We start from the raw sequence: 26,214 nt of genomic DNA on the forward strand, positions 1-26,214 counted from the left end.
GGAGTAATAATATATTAAAATACTGGACTGATGAATGAAAATGTATATATTTAAAAAAAAGAATTCCTTGTGGAGAAGTCTGCTTGCCCTCATTCTGAACCTGCATATGTATGCCAGACTTCTTCGGATCCTTGGATGAAAAAGGACATAATATCATATTTAAACTAAAAGACATGATTCCACAAGCCGCATCAGAATCAAAATAATTTGCTTCACACAGAACTTGTCCTGAAGATTTTGTCTTCCTAAATCACCTTACTTCAAAGTTTTCATTCTCAGGAACTCCGAATTTGACATAGAAGAATAATTAAATAATCACAGTTTACCAAAATACTAAAAGATTTCACTTTCAAATTATTATTTTTTCATAAGGACACTATTTATTAAAACATGCTTTAATCCTCATGGGATATGGACATCACGTGAAAAGTCAATCCTTATTGTCTATTCCTAACGGGGGAATCTCATTGAAGCCTACTGAATATTGAAAGCCCTGGATAGAGTGGATGTGGAGAGGATGTTTCCAGTAGTGGGAGAGTCTAGGACCAGAGGGCACAGCCTCAGAATAGAAGCTCGTCCCTATAGAACAGAAATGAGGAGGAATTTCTTTAGCCAGAGGGTGGTGAATCTGTGGAATTCATTGCCACAGATAGCTGTGGAGGCCAAGTCATTGGGTATATTTAAAGCGGAGGTTGATAGGTTCTTGATTAGTAAGGGTGTCAAAGGTTACAGGGAGAAGGCAGGAGAATGGGGTTGAGAGGGAAAAATAAATCAGCCATGATTCGATGATGGAGCACACTCGATGGGCCGAATGGCCTAATTCTGCTCCTATGTCTAATGGTCTTATTTGTGTCGTTGAGGCATCTTCTTGAACAGCTGCAGCCTTGTTCATGAAGGTACTCACACACTTACTTTTCCAACAGGAGTTTGACAGGTCAATAACAGGTCAATAGCCTGCTGAGTATTTCCAGCATTTTCAGTTCTTACTTTACTTTTGTTCATTTCACTCCTGCCCTCTTTCTTCATAGCTTAAAACTTGTATTCTCTCCACCATTTTCCAGTTCTGGGTAAAATTCATTGACATGAAACAATGGGTCAGATTTTGCTGGGAAATGTCAGCAATTTTGGGATTTCTACATGTTTGTGCACCAAAGCAAAAGTACGTGCTGGTAATTCTATGACCACACTCTTATGTAGGACACTTAGTGGTGGAAAATCCTCTCAAACAACCTGAAGTGGCATGAAGAATTCTCCTTCATTGATCCCTCCATAAAGGGATAAATGGTCATGTTTTTACAATTTTTAGTTGATTCAGTTTATTTGAAAGTTTTAAATGCTTTTGAGTGCCTTTTTATTGAGTATTACCTTTTTATTGTTTTCTTAAGTGTTTTAATAATGTTAAATCAAACAGTTTGATTAATTTCTAATAGCTTTAGAATATATTTAAGCTCTTCTCAATGTCAAAAATATTCAAAGATTTTGACAGGTGGCATCACTGTTTCATGGGCAGGGCTTGTTCAACCCAATCCTCCTCACCCCCAATTCCCCACACGGGAGAATTTATGCATTCTTGCTGTAACACAGGGCCTGGCTGCTGAGGATCTGGCCAACTTCATCTACCAAGTTCTGGCCAGAGGATGCAAATGAGTTCAATCAGTCCAAGGGTCAGTGACACGTGTGTGTGCAACTCACTGCTTGCCTGACCTGTTGAGCATTTCCAGCATTTGCTATTTTTTAATTTTAGATTTTCACAGTACTTTGAAACAGTACTCATAATATTAATATTTTCTCAACAATTTCCATGATATGTTTGTTGTCAAAATAATTAACAGCTGATTTTCACTGCAATCCAATGCCAAAGAAGACAATTTCCTGTGGTCATTATGTGTTAATATCATTACAAACATAAAGGAGCAATTTCACTGATCATTACACACCATAACATAAATGTCAAAAACTAAATGTTCTAAAAAGAATCAACCCTAGAGTCAGTTCACCACTGCAGAACTCCTACCATGGAGCAGTGAGTCACTAAGAGTTCTACAAGAGTTCTGAGTCGCATTTCTTTGAGTGTTCTCGGCACAGGGGATCAATAAACAATAAGAAAGGTTTCTATTCTGTTCATAATGCCCCTAACATATAGCAGTCAAAGGAAATGTTTCTCCATATTTTCACCTATTACATCAACTTACTCAATATTCACTTGTTCTTTTGAAATTCATTCATTTCTAGCAGTACTTTTTTTTAATAAGGCATGGTTTCTTTTCACAACTCACATCACATTCACAGAACTCCCAATAATTACAATTTACAAGAGTTCTACTCAATTTGACAATCCCTTCAAAGATCTGATGACGCAGATCAAACATTTCATTGATCTACAATCAATGAACTCCCCTTGGGATTCACCACATTAACTGATTTTTGGTGATTTCTCTCAATACTTTAACTTAGTTTCACACTTCCATTATTTGCAGCAGTTTTCTTCATAATCATCCCGGTTATTTTAAAGACTCACCATATGCTCTTATTAAAATGCCTCTTTGCTAGAATGTTGCTTCTCCACAATAATTCTTTGTCTTATGCATGTTTCTTGCAACAATGTCACATTGCTTTATGATGGTTCTTGATATTCCTATTATTTTACTGAAACCTATTAATTTTTCTTCGCAAATTTTAGTGCTGGTCACACAACTCTAGTTTTTCTCACGTATTTTACACAGCTGATGTGTAACTTGTTTTCCTGCTTTGTTTTTGTTTCTTACTGTAATTCAATGGGATTTTGTCTCATAAAAATTTAACATGACACTCTCATTTCCTTAATTAACTCACCAAAACATCAACTTCTTTTGTATTTATATTAAAATGCAGAACTGATAAAATGTTTTTGAGTCATGCCACACAAAAAAAGTAATGAAAATTTCAGTTGCAGCCAGAGAATTGCCAGTAATTTTTTCTCTTCCTGCAAACATACCATTACCACAGATATCCCCCAAAGATCTACCAAGGCATTCTTGTTTTTATATATGTGCTACCCCTTGACAGTTTCATTCAATAGCCCTTCAGTTTCCACATGTATGCTGATGACACATAGCTTTACCTCACCACCACATCATCTGACCTCTTCTCTGTTTCTAAATAGCTCAACTGGCATGCTGCATTGGATGAGCAGACATTTCCTCTAAACAGATCATCAGAATCTTCTCTAGCTACAAGTTCCATCACTCCCCCTGCCAATTGTCTGAAACTAAACAATACTGTCCACAAACTTGATGCCACATAGAAAGCTTTGGACCATATATCCATGCCACACTACCTATTTTCACCTCTGTAATGTTTTTGGTCCTGTCAGGACCCATCTTCTGCTGAAGCTCTCAAGCTTTTGTTATCTCTAGACCTGATTATTTTGCCACATTTTGGTGGCCTGCCTCATTCTATCATCCATGAGCCTTAAGCCACTTGGTTCTTATGTTCAAACCTGCATCATGTTCCATCTGCCCATTACACTTGTGCTTGCTAATGGCTCTTAGTTAGGCAAACTTTTCACCCTTGTTTTCAAATCTCTCCATGGCCTAGCTTCTCCCTATTTTCAGGATCTTCTCCAGCCCTGCAATCTGTCTTCTCAATCATCCACATTTAACCATTCTACCACTGGTGTCTATGCTTTCAGCTGCCAATTCTCTAGGCACTGACATTCCCTCCCCAAATCTCACCACCTCTACAACTCTTCTTTAATGCATTACTATCTCTTTCATTAAGCTTTATATTGCTCGCCCTAATGTTTTGTTATGTGGGTTGGTGTAACAATTATCTGATAATATTTTTCTGAAGCACCTTTGGATATTTTGTTGTATTAAGGGCACTTTATAAATACAAGTTGCTGGGAATGTTAGAAGTAGAAAACCAGGACAGAATTTTCAGTACTAATAATAATCTGTTGCTGTGCAATATTTTATGGCAATGTACATTTGACTCAAATATATATCATCATTGTACACTAGTAGCATTTTGCTGACATAGTTATTTCAAATGCAATGTTTTTCTGACAAAGGGTACAGCATGCAAAATAATACTAAAAGGTAGTATAAAATGTAGAAAGTGGACCCAGTCATTTGCTTTCATCCCCTGACATTTTTTGAGGGCGTGGGGAGGAATTCAGCCACATATTTTGCTCTTGCAGAATGGGCCTTAACTTTCCAAACTTACTGTCATGATCTCATTCCTGAGTTGTTCCAAGGCATACAAAACAACATAATGAATCACATGCATTTTAATTGTAATAAGTGTATATTAAAAAATAATCCTGCACTCTATTAAGGATCCCTCTACCAAATTCAGTCTCGTGAATGCGTATTGCTCTACTTTAAAACCCAACCACAAATTCTAATGATAGGCATCCTATAACAGTGTTCTTAAAAGGGATTCTTAGCTACAGTAAGTTAGTATATGATGGCAATTGTTTTAAAAAGCTAGTGGTTTTACACCTACTTTTTCCCATGTTAGGTTTTACTCCAAAATTTCCTTTGGGGGGCATGGGGGTGGGTGGGTGAAGCTGCTGAAAGAGTTCTCCAGATGGGGCTCAAGCATTGTGCAGTGTAGATTGCTGCTTGGTCTGCTATTATGACCGCAGCACAAAGGAGAGAAAAAGCATCAGTAGCAGTGCAAAGGCCTGTAACTGTTGGGATATAAGAGTGGAGGAGGCCTTATCCAAATGGGTTTACAGGAGCAGAGGACCTTGCTTACAGTGAGGTAAATTACAGTGTCAACTGCAACTCTGCTTCACAGGAAGCCTTGAATAGCACTAGTTGCAGCATCATATACAGTTCAGCACAAGTAACAAATTAAATGCCTCTATCTCTAGATCCTTGGGTCAGCTTAACAATGAGTCAGTTTATAATCCACTGCTGCAGAATGCAAGTTGTGCATGCATCCAGTGAAGCACAAGAACACAAAGAGGTTCATTAATTTGCAGACTTCCTGATGTGTAGGACAAAATTGATTGCACCCACATAGTCTTATTCACTCTGAATCAAAATTCAGACCTAAACATGAACAGAGAAGGTTTTCAATCAATGAACTGGAGTGTGATGGCATCATGCAGGCCTATGGAGTTTGGTGTACCAATTGTTAAGCTATCTTTATCCTGCATTGGTCATTCCTTCACTTCCTTTCCACCCAGAACATTGGGTGTTAGTCTGATTGCTGGAGGACAGGGATGACCTCTAAGTGCTTGACTCACTACATTTGTCAGGAACCCAAGAAAAGATGCACAGAAATGCAACAATCAGATACATGCCTGTAGAGAAGCTGTGCCCGAAACCGGGATTTTACTGTCTGGATGAGTCTGGGCACATCCTGCAGTACAGACCGAAAAGACTCTTCAGATTTGCTTTAGAATGCTGCACAGTCTATAACTTCATCCTGCACAGGAGGCAAATATTCAAGGCACTTGAAAGGAATATGTGGGTGTGCAACAGCAAAATGAAAAATGGGATGCCAAAGATATAGAACAAGATCAGTGCTGTTTCCTGTGTTAAGTACTGAATGTTTTACAAAACTAGCCTTAGGTTTTCATCTGTCTTTAACTTATTTGATAGTACACTCCTTCTATTTGCATCTCTTCCAAAAAGGTGAACTGTGATTAATGAGCCTTCACTATCCTTTCTCAGCTAGTACCACCACCATTTGTGTTATTCAGTCTGGCTGGGTCTCCACCCCATTACAGACTAGGATGGCTTTGTTCTCTCCACTCCTCCACTTTACAGCAACTTAAAACATACTTGACTTCTAACTCGTCCTAATTCTGATGAAAGGTCATTGGCTTCAGTTCCATTTCTCTCTCTTCCAATGCTGACCTGCTGAGTATTTCCTGTATTTTCCATTTTCATTTCAGATTTCCAGCATCTTCAGTTTTTTCTCTGTTAGATAAAACTCCCAACAGCTTCGCCCTAAGTGTAGAATAATATGGCTGTTAAGCATTGCCGGAAAAAGATTAGTTCTGAGTAATTTGCATATATTCCACAGCTGATTAGGAGGAAATAGGTGTTCTTACTGAGTATTTAAAACACTTGTATTCTTTCTTTGTATTGTTTATAATTAGTTCAGGTGGATAATTTATGGTGGATTTAACCTCCATCCATCCAAGTGGTTAGAACCATCTTTTATGCAGATTGTATTTCACTAAAGTTTGTTGAAAAGAAAAAAATCAAATATAGAAATGGCTAAAATAACACACATATAAAATCAAGCCGTGTAGTGCAATATTTTTCAGAATAACAGGTGCCAATTTGCTTTCATTTTTGATTGCAGATCACGGACTTACATTTAGTGTGACTAGTGTTAGCAAATTGGATAGCTCCATGTTGAACACAACATGCACAACAGAGGCATACAGAGAAGGCAATTGTTAATATCAGTCATTGTGCAACTCCTGTGCCAGCTTTGCCAAATTGAACCATGATAACTAGCTAATGTCAAGTGTTAATCAGAGGCTAGAAGCCTGATCTTTATCTGTGAAAAGAAATCACACACCTCTCCACTGTGAAGCTGTGACATGTAAATGATTGATAGGTTTGTTGGTCATTTATTTGGAATTCAGTTTTTTTTGAGACATTAACGTTAATCCATTGATCAGAGGAGACAAATTCTGTTCCCTCTCCAGAATGTTTGAGGTGAAGTTAAAGCTTGAAATTTCCCTATCAAATGAGCTGCATCCTTTTAGGAATCAAAATTGGAGCATAATCGGTTGTTCCAATGGGCCTCCAGCATAATAGGCAGCAGGTGGAGAGTGCCTGCACTGAAGCTTAATGTGCCTCAAAGTCAGGAGAAGGCATATCCATCTGGAATCTTCAGGGGAACGATGTTGCATGTAGATTAAGACTTTCTTTTCCAAAGATGTGGTGTCAGAGATGTGCGACAAGTTGTTAGAACGGTAATCATAATGCTGGTCCAGGACTGCTGTGGCTGTGAAAGTGGCAGAAGTTTTAATTTGTTTTCATCTCAGCATTATTTTAGGTTGATGCTAATGACATGGACATATCTCTCATCACAACAGGGAAATGACAAAGGATACCTACTTGTTTTTCTTGTTTGGTAGAAAGTAACATGCAGAGCATGTCCTTGGGTTTGCAGACATAGCGGATTTCTCAATGATGCTGATTGTCCACCTCCAGATTGTCCACTGACGACTGATCGAGACAAAGACAACTATATATTGTATAAGAACTGTGGAAGTTATAATTCATTAAATAACCAAGTAGATTGTGACCACTAATGGAAGATCATTATATCAGTGCCTGATATCTAAGAAGCTGACACAACATATTCACTTTCTGGCAATAAGTTGTGCCTGCCATACCAAACCAATGGATATCTACTGGTGGAAAAAATCCCATACCTATATAACTGACTCCTACCTCCAACTAGGACTCCAGGTAGAGGAGCAGAATGTTCCTATAATGACAGATATGCAGACTCCCATAATAATGGGATTGGTATTGGTAGTGGTTTATTATTGTCACTTGTACCGAGGTACAATGGAAAAACTTGTCTTGCATACTGATCGTATAGGTCAATTCATTACACAGTGCAGTTACATTGATTTAGTACAGAGTGCATTGAGGTAGTACGGGTAAAAACAATAACAGTACAGATTAAAGTGTCACAGCTACAGAGAAAGTGCAGTGCAATAAGGTGCAAGGTCACAACAAGGTAGATCGTGAGGTCATAGTCCATCTCATCGTAAAAGGGAACCATTCAATAATCTTATCCCAGTGGGATAGAAGCTGTCCTTAAGCCCGGTGGTATGTGCCCTCAGGCTCCTGTATCTATTAACTGATGGAAGAGGAGAGAAGAGAGAATGACCCGGGTGGCTGGGATTTTTGATTATGCTGGCTGCTTCGCCAAGGCAGCGAGAGATAAAGACAGAGTCCAAGGAGGGGAGGCTGGTTTCCGTGATGCGCTGGGCTGTGTCCACAAGTCTCTGCAGTTTCTAGCGGTCCTGGGCAGAGCAGTTGCCATACCAAGCCATGATGCATCCAGATAGGATGCTTTCTGTGGTGCATTGATAAAAGCTGGTGGGTGTCAAAGGGGACATGCCAAATTTCTTTAGCCTCCTGAGGAAATAGAGGCGTTGATGAGCTTTCTTGGCTATGGCATCTATGTGATTTGACCAGGACAGGCTGTTGGTAATGTTCACTCCCAGGAACTTGAAGCTCTCAACCCTCTCGACTTCAGCACCATTGATGTAGACAGGTGCATGTACACCGCCCCCTTTCCTGAAGTCAGTGACCAGCTCTTTTGTTTTGTTGACATTGAGTGAAAGGTTGTTGTCATAACAGCATGCCACTAAGCTCTCTATCTCCTCCCTGTACTCCAACTCATCGTTGTTTGAGATACGGCCTACAACGGTGGTATCATCTGCAAACTTGTAGATGGAGTTAGAGCAGAATCTGGCCACACAGTCATGAGTATATAGGGAGTAGAGTAGCGAGCTAAGGATGCTGCCTTGTGAGCCACCAGTGTTGAGAATAATTGTGCTGGAGGAATTTCGGTCTGTTGGCCAGAAAGTCAAGGATCCAGTTACAGAGGGAGGTGTTGAGTCCTAGGTCTCGGAGTTTGGTGACGAGTTTGCTTGGGATTATACCACTACTGTCCAGATGCTCCAGAGCTGAGTGTAGGGCCAGGGAGACGGTGTCTGCTGTAGACCTGTTTCGGTGCTAGGGGAATTGCTGTGGGTCAAGATTGTCTGGTAGGCTGGAGCTGATGTGTGCCATGACCAGCATCTCAAAGCAGCAACGATTCCAATGACACAATAACCAAGGAGATGCTTTCTGGAACATCCACAGGTCCTCTCATGGCAAATTACACAACAGTCCCATTAAGCAGATACAGTTCATGCACAACTGTGCAGAAGGCAAAGGAAAAGGAGGAGGCAGGGAAGAAGTGATGAGAGGAAGTACTTTCGGCAGCATTGTGAGAAAAAGCCCTTTACATTGTGACTGTATAGAGGTGCTGGAGCTGAATCACCATAGTTTAGCTTCAGTTAACTCTGAAAATCCTTTTTACTATCTACATGTCAGATTGAATTCTCTCCACTTCCAAAACTTAAGAAATTTAACGTCATCAAGAACAAAGCAGTTTGTTTGATTGCTCCCCTCCCTCACCATCTACTATTTTAAATTTTTTGTTCCCTACATCTCCAGCACACCAGAGCTGTGTGCTGATTTGAAAAATGCGAAGATTCAACTTGCCAGGGCTCCTTCGTGGCACAAATAGATGAATTTTACCCGTCATGAAGGGCAAGACCAGTAATTGCATTGGAATATCACTGAGGCAAAGATCATTCTCATAAGGAAATTCATCTGTCCGTCTCTCTTGTCATTAGTCTACTTCCTGGAACTTCTTGCTTAATAACACAGTGGTAGCACTTTAACTACAAGCAATACAGCATGTCAAAAGTTGTGCTCACTACCATCTTCTCAGCATTCCATGAGTGAATAAAAATACAGAGATAAATATTGCTCATCCCACCACAGCTGCCTTCCTTTTGTGGCTGCTCGCCTTAGCATCCACTCGATCACAATGGATGAATACATGACCTAAATAAATTATCATTTCACACTATGGTTCTACACCCAATGAAGGTGTAAGGCATATAACTGTCTAACTATCACCCTTTTACCTTCAAACTAGTCCCTGTCCTCTACGTGCATTTTACCTGTTTCACGGCTTCTACCATTACTGGACAAGTGACATATCAAATAGAAACATACAAAAGGAATAGGAGTAGGCCATTCAGTTGTTTGAACCCACTCTGTCATTCAGTATGATCATGACCCATCCTCTACTTCAATACCATATTCTCACTCTCTCCCCATATCCCTTAATACCTTTGTGCTTTGATATCTTGCTGCACCTGCATGTTTGCTTTGAGTGACTGGCATACCAGGGTATCCAGGTCCCTTTGTACAGCAACTTTTTCCAGTCTATTGTCATTTAAATAACACTCTGCCTTTCTGTTTTTCCTACTGAAGTAGATAATGTCACAATTATCCACATTAAACTCCATCAGCCATGTGCTTGCCCACTTAATCAACTCTTCTTTTCATCTTCCTCACAATCAATCAACTCTTCTTTTCATCAATCCCCACCCAGTATTTTTTTATTGGGAGAGCATTTTGGAGATAGTGACCATAACTCCTTGACCTTTACCATGGCCTTGGAGAGGGATAGGAGCAGATGATATGGGAAAGTATTTAATTGGGAAGGGGGAATTATGATGCTATTAGGCAGGAACTTGGAAAATTGGGAGACTGTAAATTGGGAAAAGATGTTCTTGGGGAAGTGCACAACAGAAATGTGGAGGTTGTTTGGGGAATATTTGCATGGTGTTCTGGATAGGTTTGTCCTACTGAGGCAGGGTAAGGATGATAGAGTGAAGGAACCATGGTTGACAAGAGATGTAGAATATCTTGTCAAGAGGATTAGAAAGTAAGGATCAGACAAGGCAGCCAGGAGGGAGCTTAAGAATGGACTTAGGAGAGCTAGAAGGGGGCATAAGAAGGCCTTGGTGAGTAGGATCAAGGAAAACCCTAAGGCGTTCTTCATATCCTTGAAGAATAGGAGGATGACTAGAGTGAGGTTAGGACCGATCAGGGATAAATGAGGAAATGTGCCTGGAGTTGGAAGAGGTAGGGAAGGTCCTTAATAAATACTTTGCTTCAGTATTCACCAGTGAGAGAGAACTTGATGTTGTGAGGATGGAGTACAACAGGCTGATACACTAGAGCATCTCGACGTGAGGAAAGAGGATGTGCTGGAACTTTTGCAAAACATTAGGATAGATTAGTCACCGGGGCCAGATGGGATATATCCAAAATTATTATGGGAAGCAAGAGATTGCTGTGCCTTTGGCAATGATCTTTGCATCCTCACTGGCCACAGGAGTAGTGCCATATGATTAGAGGTTGGCAAATGTTGTTCCTTTGTTCAAGAAAGGGAGTAGGGACAACCCTGGGAGTTACAGGCCAGTGAGTCTTACTTCAGTGGTGGGCAAATTATTGGAGAAGATTCTTAGAGACCAGATTTATAGGTATTTGGAGAAGCAGAGGTGATCAGAGACAATCAGCATGGCTTTGCGAGGGGCAGGTTGTGCCTCACGAGCCTAATTGAAATCTTTGAGGATGTGGTGTGCATGGATTTTACTAAAGCGTTTAATAAGGTTCCTCATGGAAGGCTCATTCAGAAAGTCAGGAGGCATGGTATCCAGGGAAACTTGGCTGTGTGGATTCAGAATTGGCTCGCCCATAGAAGACAGAGGGTGGTTGTAGATGGAGCAAATTCTGACTGGAGGTCGGTGACCAGTAGTGTTCCACAGGGTTCTGTTCTGGGACCCCTGCTCTTTGTGATTTTTATAAATGACTTGGATGAGGATGTGGAAGGGTGGGTTTGTAAGTTTGCGGATGACACGAATGTTGGCGGTGTTGTGGATAGTGTAGAAGGTTGCTGTAGGTTACAACAGGACATTGGTAGGATGCAGAGCTGGGCTGAGAAGTGGCAGATGGCATTCAACCCGGATAAGTGTGAAGTGATACACTTCAGAAGGTCGAATTTGAAGGCAGAATACAAGGTTAATGGCAGGACTCTTAGCAGTGTGGAGGAACAGAGGGATCTTGGGGTCCATGTCCATAGATCCCTCAAGGTTGCCACGCAGGTTGATAGGGTTGTTAAGAAGGCATATGGTGTGTTGACCTTCATTTGTTGGGGTAGTGAATTCAAGAGCCACAAGGTAATGTTGCAGCTCAATAAAACTCTGGTCACACTTGGAGTATTGTGTTCATTTCTGGTTGCCTCACTAAAGGAAGGATGTGGAAGTTTTAGAGGGGGTGCAGAGGAGATTTACCAGGATGCTGCCTGGATTGGAGAGCATATCTTATGAGGATAGGTTGAACGAGCTTTCCTCTTTGGAGAGAAGGAGGATGACAGGTGACTTGATAGAGGTGCACAAAATGATAAGAGGCATAGATCGAGTGTCCAGTCAGAGACTTTTTCCCAGCGCAAAAATGGTTAACATGAGGGGGGATAATTTTAAGGTGATTGGAGGAAGGTATGGGGGAATGTCAGAGGTAAGTTTTTTTTACACAGAGTGGTGGGTGCATGGAACACACTTCCCAGCAGAGGTGGTGCAGGCAGATACATTAGGGACATTTAGGAGACTCTTAGACAGGCACATGAATGATTGAAAAATGGAGGGCTATGTGGGAGGAAAGGGTTAGATAGACCTTAGAGCAGGATAAAATGTCGGCACATCATTGTGGGCCGAAGGGCCTGTACTGTGCTGTAATGTTCTATGTTCTATAAAACTTGCAAATATGAGATACAGTTTCTTCATCCCACTCATTGGTGTATATTGTGAATTGCAAGGGCCCAAGTTCTGACTCCTTTGGTACCCTACTTATCATCACCTGCCATCTTGAGAAGTTCCCATGTATTTCTACTCTCGGTTTTCTGCGTGTCAACAATTTTCAATTCATGCCGGTATATTACCATGTTTTAATTTTGTTTAGTAACCTCTTATGTGAAATGTTGCTAAAGGCTTTCTGAAAATCCAAATATACCACATCCACTGCTTCTCCCTTTTCTATTTTACCAGTTACATCCTCAAAACTCTGTTTAAGTTTATCAAACATGATTTCCATTTCATAAATCCATGTTGTCTTTGTCTAAACCTATTGCTATTTTCTATTCTGATGGAAGGCTGCTCATTGGCAATGGAAGAAGCTATCCCTCAGTGGAGTGCTGGTTACAGACAGCCTCCCTTAGGATGATTTTCTATGATTAGGATGTGATTTCTAGAAACATATTATTCACTGTGAGGACATTCCCCTTGTGATTCACAATAAATTGCACATTAAAGGAGTAGAACCCTCTCCTGCTCATAAAAAGATCTGTGATATTGTGGGGAGCCTCTATGACTGTGGTTGATGGATACCTGCTCTCATGTGAAGCCAGCAATCCTGGCAAATCCTGGTGCCTGAAATATCATTTTCCCTTCAATGAAATCAAATTATATGAAACCATACCTTTACAAGTGTATTGCCTCCATGATCTCTCCATGCAGTGATGAACAGCAAATTGAGAGAGGTGACAAAAATCAGCTGCAGCTGCTTGGAATGATCTTGTGATGAAGAAGTTGAGAGTCAAGGTGAGTTTGACTTCCCTGGAGATAGCTGTCTAGACATAGGGCATGACTGAAGCTCTTTCTGCAAAATTTTATGTATTTTAGTGATGACAGGGTAGGAAAACCTGACCCTGTAAATCCCTTCTATATCAGAGAGCTTAGGGTAGGATGTGGTGTCTCTGAAGAATCTCTGGGGGTAGGTTCTTCCTTGATGAGATGTCTTTGCCTCCTGTCTTGAGATTGCTGACCATTCTGAGTTGGCACTCATGGCTACAATGATGCCTTCAGTAATGGAATGCTGCCAGCAATATCACTTTCAGGTACCCTTTACATCTCAGCAACTATTTTTCAACAATACTCCTTTAAGTAAGAAGAGCAACTTCTATTCCATTGCTCTTGAAATAAAGGCCAACATTCCCTTAGTCGTCTTAATTACTTGCTGTACTTGCATGATAACTTAGTGCAATTCTTTTATGCTGAATACAATTTAATAGTCTGCTTTTCTACTCTTCCTACTAAATAGATAACCTCTTTCTCCCCCCACATTATACTCATCTGCCTTTTTATTGCCCATTCAGTTAACTTGTCTCTATCATTTGCAGACACTTCTTTCTTTCTCACAACTTACTTTTCCACATACTTTTCTATCATGAGCAACTTGCATACACTCCTCTTGGTTCCTTTATTTAAATTATACTTATAGTGTTTATGTAATAGTTCAGCTTTGCAGTTCCATATTCAGTAATTGTGTGAAGTAATGTGGCACTGACAAAATGTGACATTGTTTATGCGTTGGAACTGTGAAATGAGGCCACATATAGGCCTTGACCTACATCTAACATGGAACATTGAAAGTACAGCACAGGAACAGGCTCTTTGGCCCATGGTATCTTTGCCAACCATGGTGCCAATCAAAACTAACCCCATCTGCCTACACGTGACCTAATTGGAACCTATTCAGGATGGCCTATTGACAGCATAGTAGATTGAAGGCAGGTAGGTGGATTGTGCCATCCCTGATAAATAACTTATTTGGTGGTGATGTCAGGCTTCATTCTTTGTACTAGAAGGCCTCCACCATGCACAGCTGGGATGGTGGTTTTGAGCATAATTGGTATCACGATAGAAGCAAGCAGCTAGTGAATAAAAGTGTTAGGAATTAATTGTGATGGGCCTTCTTCATTATCTTGTTAGCAGTAACATCCTGTCACATATAAGTGGGAACAATATTGCACTGCTCTAGGATCTACAGTGGAGAAGTTGGTTGGAGAGTCTCTGTGCTAATGTGTATTGCTGAATTTCACTGCACATCATTGGGTTTGGTGCACTGGTTCTAGACCTGCATGTAGTATTGTGCAAAAGTTTGAAATGATGAGTGGAAATCAAAGAAAGTGCAGATGCTGGAAGTCAGAAATAGAAACAGTATGCTGCAAGCACTCAGCAAGTCAGGCAGCATCTGTATAAAGGGAAACAGAGTTAACATTTCTGGTCGAAGACCTTTGATGAGAACTGGGAAAGAGAGAACAAGTTAGTTTTAAGTTTCATAGGGTGGCATAACAATGAATAGCATAAAGAAAATATTTCTGACAGGGTGAGGTCCGGTTTGCCTTGGGGATAAACTCTGTTTCTCTTTTCCACAGATGTTGCCTGACCTGCAGAGTGTTTCCAGTATTTTCTATTTTTATTTGTGATGGTGAGAGCTGGTTCTTGCACAACTTGATGATTCAGAGAACATGTAAAGGATTTTCTTGTTTGTCTTAGCTTTCAGTGCCATCTTTTTCAGTTGAATATGGCAGCTTATTCTCTGATCCAGTGTCAGAACTAAATTAACAGGCTGTGCTTTGTGTTATAGTTTCTAATCATTCTCATAGATATTCAGTTCTTGGTCAGGAGCTGTATAATTGAGATGGAAAACACTGAAAATTGTTTTGCTGAACTTGACCAGAGGCACCATATCTAGCAGAAAGTACTAAGCCAGATGTGCAACATTACTAATTAGATAACAGGGAGGGAAAAACATTTTTGTATAAGTCCTGTGTCAAGTCAAATAAGCATTAGTTAATCGCCTGGAATCTCAGCACACATTTTGCAGCTCCATCCAATTTAGTCTCCTTTGTAGTGATCAATCACAGTTTCAGAACATGTCTCTTGAAATCTGAAGTGCAACCATCATTGTTATGTGGATAGGTATAACAGATAAATTTCACACTGCATGGGCTAACACACACCAAACCAATCAGCATGAGACTTTTATTGTGATTTTATTTGAGGAAAGAATGTAATGTCACAGAATTTTCTTTACATATATGAAAATAAATAAGGCACTTAGATTAAGATCTTCCCTGAACAAGTAAACCTTGGCTAACACAACATATCCCTCAGTACTGCATTGAAGGGCCACCTAGGTAATATGACTGCTATAGGATTTGAACCACAGCTCCTGATTTTGTGGCAATTGTAGCAAATGAGATGACTATTAGATATTTGACCATACATATTGAAGTTTTCCTTTGAAACGTATACTCTGATTGTCTTGCGTGCAAGCAAATCATTGTGGCAAATCCTGATAGAAATAAAGATTTTGCTACGAATTCCCATAAGTAGTATCTTACGAAGTATATGAAAAGAGGGCAGTAGGACCAGTTTTCCCCCAAAAAGTCATATTCTAGCGATAAATAATCAAATATGAGTTTGCCCCTATTTTCTTATGGTTACCTGACATCTATGGAGATTATGGAATTTTATTTCCACACATCTGTATGCAGAGAAACTATGATGTAATAAATCTAATTTGCATAACAAAATATTGCAAACTTAAATTGTCAACAAAGATGGGTATCAGAGATAAACATGAGCGTGTTGAATCTATTCTATTGCTACATCTTTGAATTAATATTGTGAAATGCAAAACCATTGAAGATGAAGTCTAAAAATACTAACAGATGCAGAAGCATGCACTAGAATCAAAGGTGGACTGGCCCACTCTTTTCACTATTAACCTTCATTTCATTTTGATGCATTCTGCTGCCAAACTGTTGTCTGGAAACCTAAAGCTCACCTACCAGCTTTACATGAGGGTGGTCTCTAATTACTCTCAACTTTGATTCTGGTTCAACCTTCTGCATCTGGTTGTGCTTTGTAGACTTCATTTTCAATTATCTTTGATTTTCACAATATGAATTTAAAGTTATGGTAATGAAATTGATTGAATAAATTCAAGTGTGAATTGGGTTGCTCTCTGGTACCTATCTTTGATAATTTATGACTGCATTATTTTGTTTTGCAAATTAATATTATTATATCATATTTTCTCTGCATATAACTGTATGGAAATAAAATTCCATAATTGCCATAGACATCATATGACCAAAAATGGACAATATTCATATTTGATTATTCATCCCAGAAGCATGAATTTTCTTGATAACACTGGTCCAGCTGTTTTCTTTCCACAGATTTCTTTCCTCATATTCCTTATGAGAATTCATAGCTAGATCCTTATTACTATCAGGAATTGCCACACTGATTTGTTTTCATGCAAGACAATCAGAATATATGTTTCAATGTAAAACGTCAATATGTAAGGTCAAATATCTCATTGATCTCATTTGGCTACACTTGTCACAAAGTCAGGAGTTGTGGTTCAAATCCTACAGTAGTCATAAAATATAATTTACCGGCCACTTCAATGGATGTAATTAATGAAGGTTTAAGGGATTAAGGGTGTGTTAATGAAGGTTTAGTTGTTCAGGGAAGATTTTAATCTCAATTCCTGATCTCTTTTCATGTCAGAAAAACACTGACCACAAGTCCATTAGGCAGTGGTCAGCACGGAACACTCTACAGGCCCTGCGGGAGAAGGACACAATGGTTCCTGTGGTATGGTTTCCCGAGCACTGTCAAAACCATTTGGAAGATTGCTTCATCACCAGAACTCACCAACAAGCACCAAGACCTTGCCTGGCTGGTAGCGACAAGGGCCCTCCCCATCAGATCCTCCTTGCATGATCAGTCTGACTCCCAATGCACACTGCTTTCGAAATAGTTGCATTGAGGATGAGACAATCGCCTAACTCTTTCTAAACTGTGCATTTGCAAAGGTCTGGAAAAGGATGCAAGGATCTTTATTGAGGTTCATCCTGAGCAGCTGTGTAACAGATGAATCTCTGATCTAAGGGTTTTTCCCAGGGATTCATACCAAGCCAACTATCAAGTGCTGCTGGAAGATCATTAACTTGGTGAAAGGCACACATTGGTCTGCCCGAAACTTGTTGGTCTTCCAATACAACTGGTAAATGCTGCTGCCTAGCACATACCTGGTCGCAGGAGTACCTGCTAAAGGATACACTGGAAATTGGTGCAGCCAACTCAAAGGCTTTGTGGGGAAGGATTACAATCTAAGGTCTTTCTGCCACAGGGCATTGAGGGGTTGGGTCCTGTATAACAGCCCCACAAATACCTGGGGGGTGTACTGTTCAAAGAGATGTGAGTGGCATTGGTGCTTTGTACATAGAATGTGTTAACTTGATTACACTATGAATATATTGACTTGAAAACACTATGAATATATAGACTGGACAATACTATGAATGTAAAGAAAGCCATGTACTTCTTTAAAAAAATTCTTATATCTATCTTTAGTAAATAAGTTTATTGTTGAAATAAAAAATGTGATGATCCCATGGTGAGTAATCTAGGTTACTGCTGTGTGAATTGTTCAATATTTTTGATGTTTGTTAGTTTGTCCACTTTTGTGCAATAATATGAAATACTATTATTAGAATATAACTCTAAACTTGTAATTTAATGACATTATAACTTGAATTGATTAAAATAGTCTGCCGTATTGTGTGCTGAATAACTTTTTTCAGTAGCCTTCACATACTAAGAATCTCCTCAACAGTTGAGATAATTCTAAAGTTTGTCATGTTCATGAAATCATCTGGAGAATTGCTTCTTTAGTCACAAGTTTAATTAATACTAATAAAATCTGTGTTGAAATGCATCATTTTATTTTTGTGTTATTATCAAGATGGAAATAATATCCACCTCTCCTGGCTTATATTTTCCAAATGGAAAAAAGAATCCTCTGTCACACTCTTCATATTTATTTATTTATGTTTGTATTTATTTTGATCAGCTGCAAATAATAGCAAAAATATGGCATAACTGGAAATAAATAAGATATGTTCATAGCCTCTTTACTGTCAACATCTAGACAAGTGCTTGAAGAAACAAATTATAAACAGATAATGTTACAGGATAGTCACTGCTGTTTAAGTAGAGGACAAACAGAAACATTTCCAGGTTAGCTTGAACAGTTTTTTTGAGTGTTTTGATTTCTGTATCCTATGTCATTATATCCTTACTGTTGTACTGAAATGACAACTTAGTTTATATCCTGTAATGGGATTTTCTAAAGAAAGATTGTATCAACTATGAATCAAAGTAATTAAACGTTATGATCACAATGGTATTTTTATTGAAAGTTAAGCAACTATCGTAGTGCTGTATTCAGAGAGCAATACATGGTGAATGCTGCCATCATTTAGACCCTCTCAAGGGGATGTGAATGATCTTGACCATTTCAAAGCAGATAAGAAAGTTACCCCTGATATTCTGGATAATTATTGTTCTTTTGATATCATCATATTGTCTAGGTATGATCATATTGACATTGCCATTTATTGAATCTAACATAGCATGATACAAAAATATTTTAATGGCTGAGAAGTCTTTGGGATCTTCTGTGGTGGTGAAAATTACTATATAAATGCAAATCTTCCTTTGAGTTGACATTTACTCGACTGAATTATTAACCAAAGTAATTAAAATGGATAGAGAAGGCCTAAATCTCATTTAAATTGGCGTTCACGTGAATGAGCTGCGTCTATATATTGCAATGGTGAAGCCAGACATTTCCAGTTAAAGATTCATAGACATCTCTACCAACAAATGCTTCAACCCCATGTCACAGGCAAGTCAGGGACATTCCCGAGGTTTCCAAGGAAATTCCATCATTTATGTTTTAATAAACTTTAGTGGAATTATCAGTAGATCAATCTCAAACTGAGTCTGTTTGAGATTTTCTGACTACCAAATTTCAATAAGACATGAAGCATAATTTCTTCAGAATTTCTGCTGGTTCTCTGCTTTACTTTAAGCATGGTAAAGCAGATCATCATGTACGTTAACAATTTATATTTTTGTACCAGTTTTCTTTGTTGGCTGAAAAGTACTTTGGGGGATCTAGTGATTATTGTAAAAATATGCTGTTAATTTCAATTGCTACAGACAATATACAGAAAAGTGAGTACCATAATTGTACAGATTGAAGAAAAATATGTCATGTGATGCCACAGGAAATTGTACATGATAGGAAATAGAAGGTTGTCTGACGTGTTCTTTGCTACAAAAATGCTTGAAAATGTGCCATATTCGGAAATTAACTTTTCTATATAATACCAGAGCTTCTGCTTTTTTTCCTGCATAACGTTGGTGAAAAAGGAATTTTATGACATATGCATTAATGTTACAGTGATTGCAAACAGTATCTTTCTTATTTTAGTGTACGAGACCTGTGAAGAGTGAGAAGAAACATCCGATGTCGCAAAATGAGAACTTCACCACAACACAATCTGCTGGCAGTCATAGATCAAACGCATGCTGTCTCTGTTGGTGCTGTTGCTGCAGCTATTCATGGTATGTTCTTCAATCTATTTGGTATAGTATAGTTAAATATTTATGAAACAGATTCTCGCATTAATGAAAATATAGGATTCAAATAAATGTCAAACTTCAGTTTGGATTGCTCACACACAACTTTTACAATAATAAGGAACAAACAGAATGCATTGTACATTTATACACCAGCTTTCAAATCCATAGAATATCTAAATATCCAAACTGTTTCACAGGCACTGAAATACATTTGAACTGCAATCACTGTTTTGTAGGCAAACAGAACAGATAATTTGTTCACATGAGGACCCAAATTAAAAGCAAACCGTAAATGGCAGATTAATCTAATTAAGTGGCATTATTTGAAGTAATGTTGGCAAGGACTTTGGAAGAATTCCCTTCTGTTTTCAAAGAAGTCTCTATGGTAATCTTTATACATCTCTAAAAGTCAGATGGTGCTTCAGTTTAACATTCCATCCAAGAGATGACACCCCTGAAAGTGCAGTGAACCAAGTAATTAAATTTATTCAAAAAATGAGCAGTGATATTTCAGTAGATGCATATTTTAATCCTTCCTCATTATTCCCGCAAAACATTTTCAGGATATATGTTCATATTGGAAGTGTACAGGGATTTTGGATAAAACATTACATTTAGAATATAATTTGGGCTTTACATAGGTTTAAGTTCGGAGATATAAAATATGATAGGCCAATCGAACTTGCACAGATAATTCATTAGCCCAGTTATCATTCTAAGCACCTTTACTTCATATCATTTGAGATAATTAGTAGAGATTGCAGATGTATTTGTGTATGTATTTCACCTGGGAATGGTAGATAGTGTGATGTAGGATATGCAGAATGGCTTTTGTGTGTAATCTGTGTAAAGGAAGTTCAAAAATGTCTACAATATCCAGGCAAAAATAGAAAACGGGTGGTGCAGTGGCACAGCAGGTGGTGCTGCTGCCTGACAGCTCCAGCAACTCTGGTGACATCCTGACCTTTGGTGCTGCCTGTGTGGAGTTTGCACTGCTCTCTGTAACTGTGTGGGCTTCCCCCTGGTCTCCAGTTTCATTCCCCTTCACCCTAAATTACTTATATTGTCAGTGGGTGGTAGGAGAATCAGGATGGGGGTGGTGGGGAGTTAATTGGTATGTGAGGGAGAATAGGTTACAGGAAAATAAGAGAGGGAATGGGATCTATAGGATAACAGAGCTTGCTTTGACTTGATGGACTGAATAGCCGCCTTCTATGTTGTGAGAAAATATGCTGGTCAGTGATGTGATTGGAGGAACTCGGGGACTTAGGGATGAATTTTGATAACAAAAATCTGAGCTTGCATAATAAAAGACCAAGCTTCCAGTGGCGCACTTAGACATTATGGTGTTTCAGTCTGTGCTACAAAGGAAAGTAAAACATCAACCATCAGAAGATGCATGAAGGCTGGGTCCACAAGTGTTGAAATGGAGCTGGCCATCACTTCCATGTTGAAAATGATGTGTTCTTTGGTTCACAAAGCCACACCCAAGATTGGAACTGACCTCCCTTTGACCATGACATTTAGCACAACCTTCTAAAGTGGTCTGACAATGCACCAAGCATGGTGTGCATGCCCATCCACTTTCATTTGTATATCATTCACTGATATCATCATCTGAACTCACTGGAGCAGAATTTGTGTGCAACCTCGTACGATGGGGAATTAGTAAATGGATCACCCTTTTCCTCTACCCTGGCTGCAGGTCATCTGTGTCTACAGTCTCACCCCATACAGACCCTGTATCTAAGATATAGGCTTGAAGTGGCAGTATTTGAGCTGGTGGCTGCGAGCATCTTCTTCATCACCATTGTCTTTTAACAGCTGCTGCATTGGCAAAGTTGGAAAGGTGTCTATCTGAAAGGAGGGAGGCACATGGGTAGGGTCATTTTGAGGATAAGTAAGAAGTGTATACTTGCACCATCTGCCCTTCGTAAATCTGAAGAGTTTGTGGAACCCTTGAATACCGTGACATGAGGAGGTGGAGGATAAGATGTGAAAATACCATCAATGTCAATGATATTTGTCATCTTTTTTCCATGGGTTCTGTTTTGGCCACACAAAATATAACCAGCAATTGTTTCTCCAGGCTAATGAGCAGACCTACATGGGCTTGTCCCTTACTTGTTTACTGTTGTTGACACACTTTATGCACCACAATCTCCTATAATGGTCAGGGAAGAATATTAGTAAGGGTGTTGCAACATTCTGGACGATATGCCAGCTTTGTCTGAATAGTTGACAGCTGCCTGCAGTACTTGGTAATTGATATATTATTGTCACATGTATCAAGATACAGTGAAAAGCTTTGTTTGCATACCATCCAGATAGATCATTCCATACATAAGTACATCGACATAACACAAAAAGAAAAACAATAACAGAATGCAGAATATAGTGTTACAGTTACAGAGAAAGTGCCATGCAGGTAGACAAATAATGCGCAAGGGCCATGACAAAATAGATTGAAAGATCAAGACTTCATCTCTATTGTACAAGAGATCTGTTTAAGAGTCTTATAACAGTGGGATAGAAGCTGTCCTTGAGACTGGTGGTACGTGTTCTCAAGCTTTTGTATCTTCTGCCTGATGGAAGGGGGCAGAAAAGAGAATCACTGGGCTGGGAGGGGTCTTTGATTATGTTGGCTGCCTTCCTGAGGCAGCAGGAAGTTTAGACAGAGTCAATGGAATGGAGGCTGGTTTTCATGACAGACTGGGCTGTGTTCACAGTTTCTGTAATTTCTTGCAGTCTTGAGCAGAGCAGTTGTCATAACGAGCTATGATGCATCTGGATAGGATGCTTTCTGTGATACACCTGTAAAAATTGGTGAGGGTATTTTGGGGACATGGGGAAGTAGAGGCGCTGGTGTGCTTTCTTGGCCATATGGTCTGCGTGGCTGGACTAGGACAAGTTACTGGTAACACTTACACCTAGGAACTTGAAACTCTCAACCATCTCCACCTCAGCACCATTGATACAGACAGGGGCATGTGCTCTGCCCCACTTCCTGAAGTCAATAACCAGTTCTTTGGTTTTGCTGACATTGAGAGAGAGGTTGTTGTCTTGACACCATGCCACTAGACTCTCTTATCTCCTTCCTGTACTCTTGTCTCATCCTTGTTTGAGATCCAGCCCACTACGGTGGTATCATCTACAAACTTGTAGGTGGAGTTAGAGCGGAACCTGGCTACACAGTCATGAGTGTATAGGGAGTAAAGGGGCTGAGGACATAGCCTTGTGAGGCACCCGTATTGCAGGTAATCATGGCGGAGGTGTTGCTGCCTATCCTTACTGATTGCAGTCTGTTGGTCAGGAAGTCAAGGATCCAGTTGCAGAGGGAGGTGCCGAATCCTCGGTCTAGGAGTTTGGAATTGAATTTGTTTAGAATTATAGTATTGAAGGTGGGGCTATAGATAATAAATAGGAGTCTGACGTAGGTGTATTTGTTATTCAGATGAGGATCTGAGGCTTGAGGTAATTGTAAGTATATGTGGGTGTGGTAGTCATTTGAATGTTAGATAAGATCACGATTATTTAGATTATTGCTGGGTGAGTGGTGGAGTTATGTTGCATGGAGCAGTGTTTAAGGCCACTGGTGTATTTGTTGGGAATGATGGGATTTCTAGGATGCACTTGCTTATCTTGACCATGTATGTAGATTCATTAAACTTCTTGGATCACTGCATCCAGATCCTTAGTGCTGCACTCCTGCTGTTGACCTTGATTTTGACCTCACCCCATTATTCCTCAATTCCTGAATTCCTGTGGATAGACGCCTTTTCTCTTCTTCTCTACCATGGTAACCAAAGTGTCCAAAGCTGTGCCTGAAATGTAGTGTACCTGTTCTCAACTATTTGCTGCCATGGATTTTACCAACCATTTAAAATCTGCAAAATGAGTTACACCCAAGTTGCAGACAATGGGCATCTCCTCCTTAAATGCAAGTGTAGCTTCGCTCACTACTATCTAGATTTAACAAATGCAGACTTCTCACAAAATTGGTCCTCAGATGATCCCTGAGACAATGAATGGTATTGTCTGCACATTGAAATCAAGGTAAAACATTTGGTGCACACATTTTATGTACCAGGTCAATTGAGTACTGGTTACTGCATTATGAACTCAGCAGACATTTTCCAACATCATCCAAGCACATTACAGATACCTTTCTGCATAATGAACATATTAACAGGCAAGATAAAATTTTAGAGGCTGGAATTAATCTGGGCCCCTTTAAGGATCCTAGACCCATGCCAATATCCCACAATAGACAAATGTTGCACCCACTAATTTTCAATTGTTTCCATAGATGTTTATCCTGATGAACTGGTGGAGAAAGGATTCACTATTTGGTGATGCATTGCTACAAGCTTTTTGCACCATTAATTTAAATGAATAGAAATGTTGTGGTCAAAAATTAGGTACTGTGATACTCCTGTCTGAATTTGTTGATAGAATCTTTCTGTCAAGTGAAACTTCACTTTGCACTAAATTCTAAAATTCACCCCTTGCACAGTCTTGAAAAATAGTTCAGTTTGTTGTAACAGGAAGTAAAAGGAAGAACTTGTGAAACATCTGGACTTCCCAAAGTACTAACAGCCAATGAAGTACTTTTTAAATTATTGTCATTGTTGTAATGTAGGAAAAGGCAGTTGGTATGAGCACAGCTAGTTCACAAACAACAATCAGATGAATAACCAAAAATTTGATTTAGTAATTGTAATTGGCAAGGAAATATTGGCCAGACCAACAGGAGAATTCCACTCTTTTGAAAACTGTCATGGGATATGCCACCCATGAAAGTATAGTCTTGATTTAATTTCTCAGTTGAGAGATGACATGGCTTCCTCAGTGTTTCAATAAAATGCCAATCTGGTTTATTACTGAAGTCTATAGAGTTGGATTAAACCTGAGACCTGTGCATTCAGGCACAGATATTATCACTGAACCATCCCGACACTAAAAGTAACCTAGTCATTTTTAGGTCTTATTCTGTGTACCACGCAAATCCCTATTAATTATTTTTCTGATCTATTGTCAAACGTTATAGTATGTGAAATACTGTTTATTGCTAGCCCAAGTAAAGTCCATTGCACACTCTCTGTTCCACATTATCATTGTGCTTAGTTATATCATGCAACATATATAGATGTTCTTACACCGTTAACAGTCGATAGTTCCATCAAGTTCAAATGAACAAAGGATGAAAATATAAACAGCGGTAGTGTGATTATGAATCTTTGAGCAAGATACAGTGGAGAATTGACTTGCATCTGGTTTTTGCTCAATCCTTGTATGCTGAAGCAGAAGTGGCTTGGCAGAAGTCACTGAAGGGAGAAAATGCATACTTCTTGAGAACCATTTTAGGGAAGTGAGTTTAGGGCCTGTTCAGTTGATGCCTACTTGCAAAGGAAGAAAGTTTTTGAAACACCCACGAAACAGGAAATTTAGTTCCTACTGTGGTTTTCATTGCAAATGAAGTTTATCACAATTTAAAGAGAAATGAAACCGTAAATTATTTTTTAAAATTTTCTTTTGTCTTTTTTGCCTTCATTTACTTCAATGGATATCTATATTTTCTAACATTTAAAGAAATCATTATTTGAGTTAGACTAGCCTGCAGCACAAACTTTCATTGTGGTAGATAAATCACAAGATAAATATTGATAAGGAGAGCTAATTGGCTGTGGAATCATCCTACTGCAGCTAATTGGTTCTTCTGAATGTTAAACATGTCTGTATGTTTTTGCCTGCATTAGCAGGAAATTCATTCCAACTGTTAATCACCACATGAAGGGAAATTTTCTTTAAAATTTCCTTTCACCATTTTTAAGTTATATCTGCTTGTTTTGCTTTCATGGCACAGTTTTTAAGCTGTTTAATATCTAATAAATCTTTAACATAACCCTTTTAATGACCTGCTGTTAGAAGGGAGAAAGAATTTTCACAAAGTTAAGATACTTTGAAGCGAGTTATAGCCACAATGAGGATGATTTGCATTTATATGCAAATATGAAATCCCTTTCAAGACTTCAAGATTTACCAAAGTGCTTGCAGCAAATAGAGTACTTTTGAAGTGTAGTCTCTGTTGTGTAGGATATATGGCAGCCGGTTTGCATGTAGTAAGAGAAAGAGAAAAATAATAATGATCACATCATCTAATCTTAGTGATACTGAATAAGGGATAGCTATTGGCTAGAACAATTCTCCGATGTTCTTTGAAACTGTGCCATAGGATCTTTTGATAGCGCAAATGGAACCTCTTATGAAATGGGGCACCCTCAACACCACAGTATTCCCTCAGTACTGGACTG

The 26,214-nt window shown here is 39.2% G+C and overlaps 1 protein-coding gene across 2 annotated transcripts in view; it reads left to right on the forward strand.

Annotated features, from left to right (window-relative positions):
* The window catches only part of LOC127578913 (regulator of G-protein signaling 20-like), an 87,580-nt gene that overhangs the window by 30,215 nt on the left and 31,151 nt on the right, over positions 1-26,214 (forward strand). For both annotated transcript variants that reach the window (XM_052031472.1, XM_052031473.1), the window contains one exon: positions 19,749-19,882. In XM_052031472.1, the coding sequence (XP_051887432.1) occupies positions 19,749-19,882 (134 nt within the window). The remainder of the gene's footprint in view (positions 1-19,748; positions 19,883-26,214) is intronic.

Source organism: Pristis pectinata, chromosome 16 (assembly GCF_009764475.1).
Source record: "Pristis pectinata isolate sPriPec2 chromosome 16, sPriPec2.1.pri, whole genome shotgun sequence".
Taxonomy (NCBI): Eukaryota; Metazoa; Chordata; class Chondrichthyes; order Rhinopristiformes; family Pristidae; genus Pristis; species Pristis pectinata.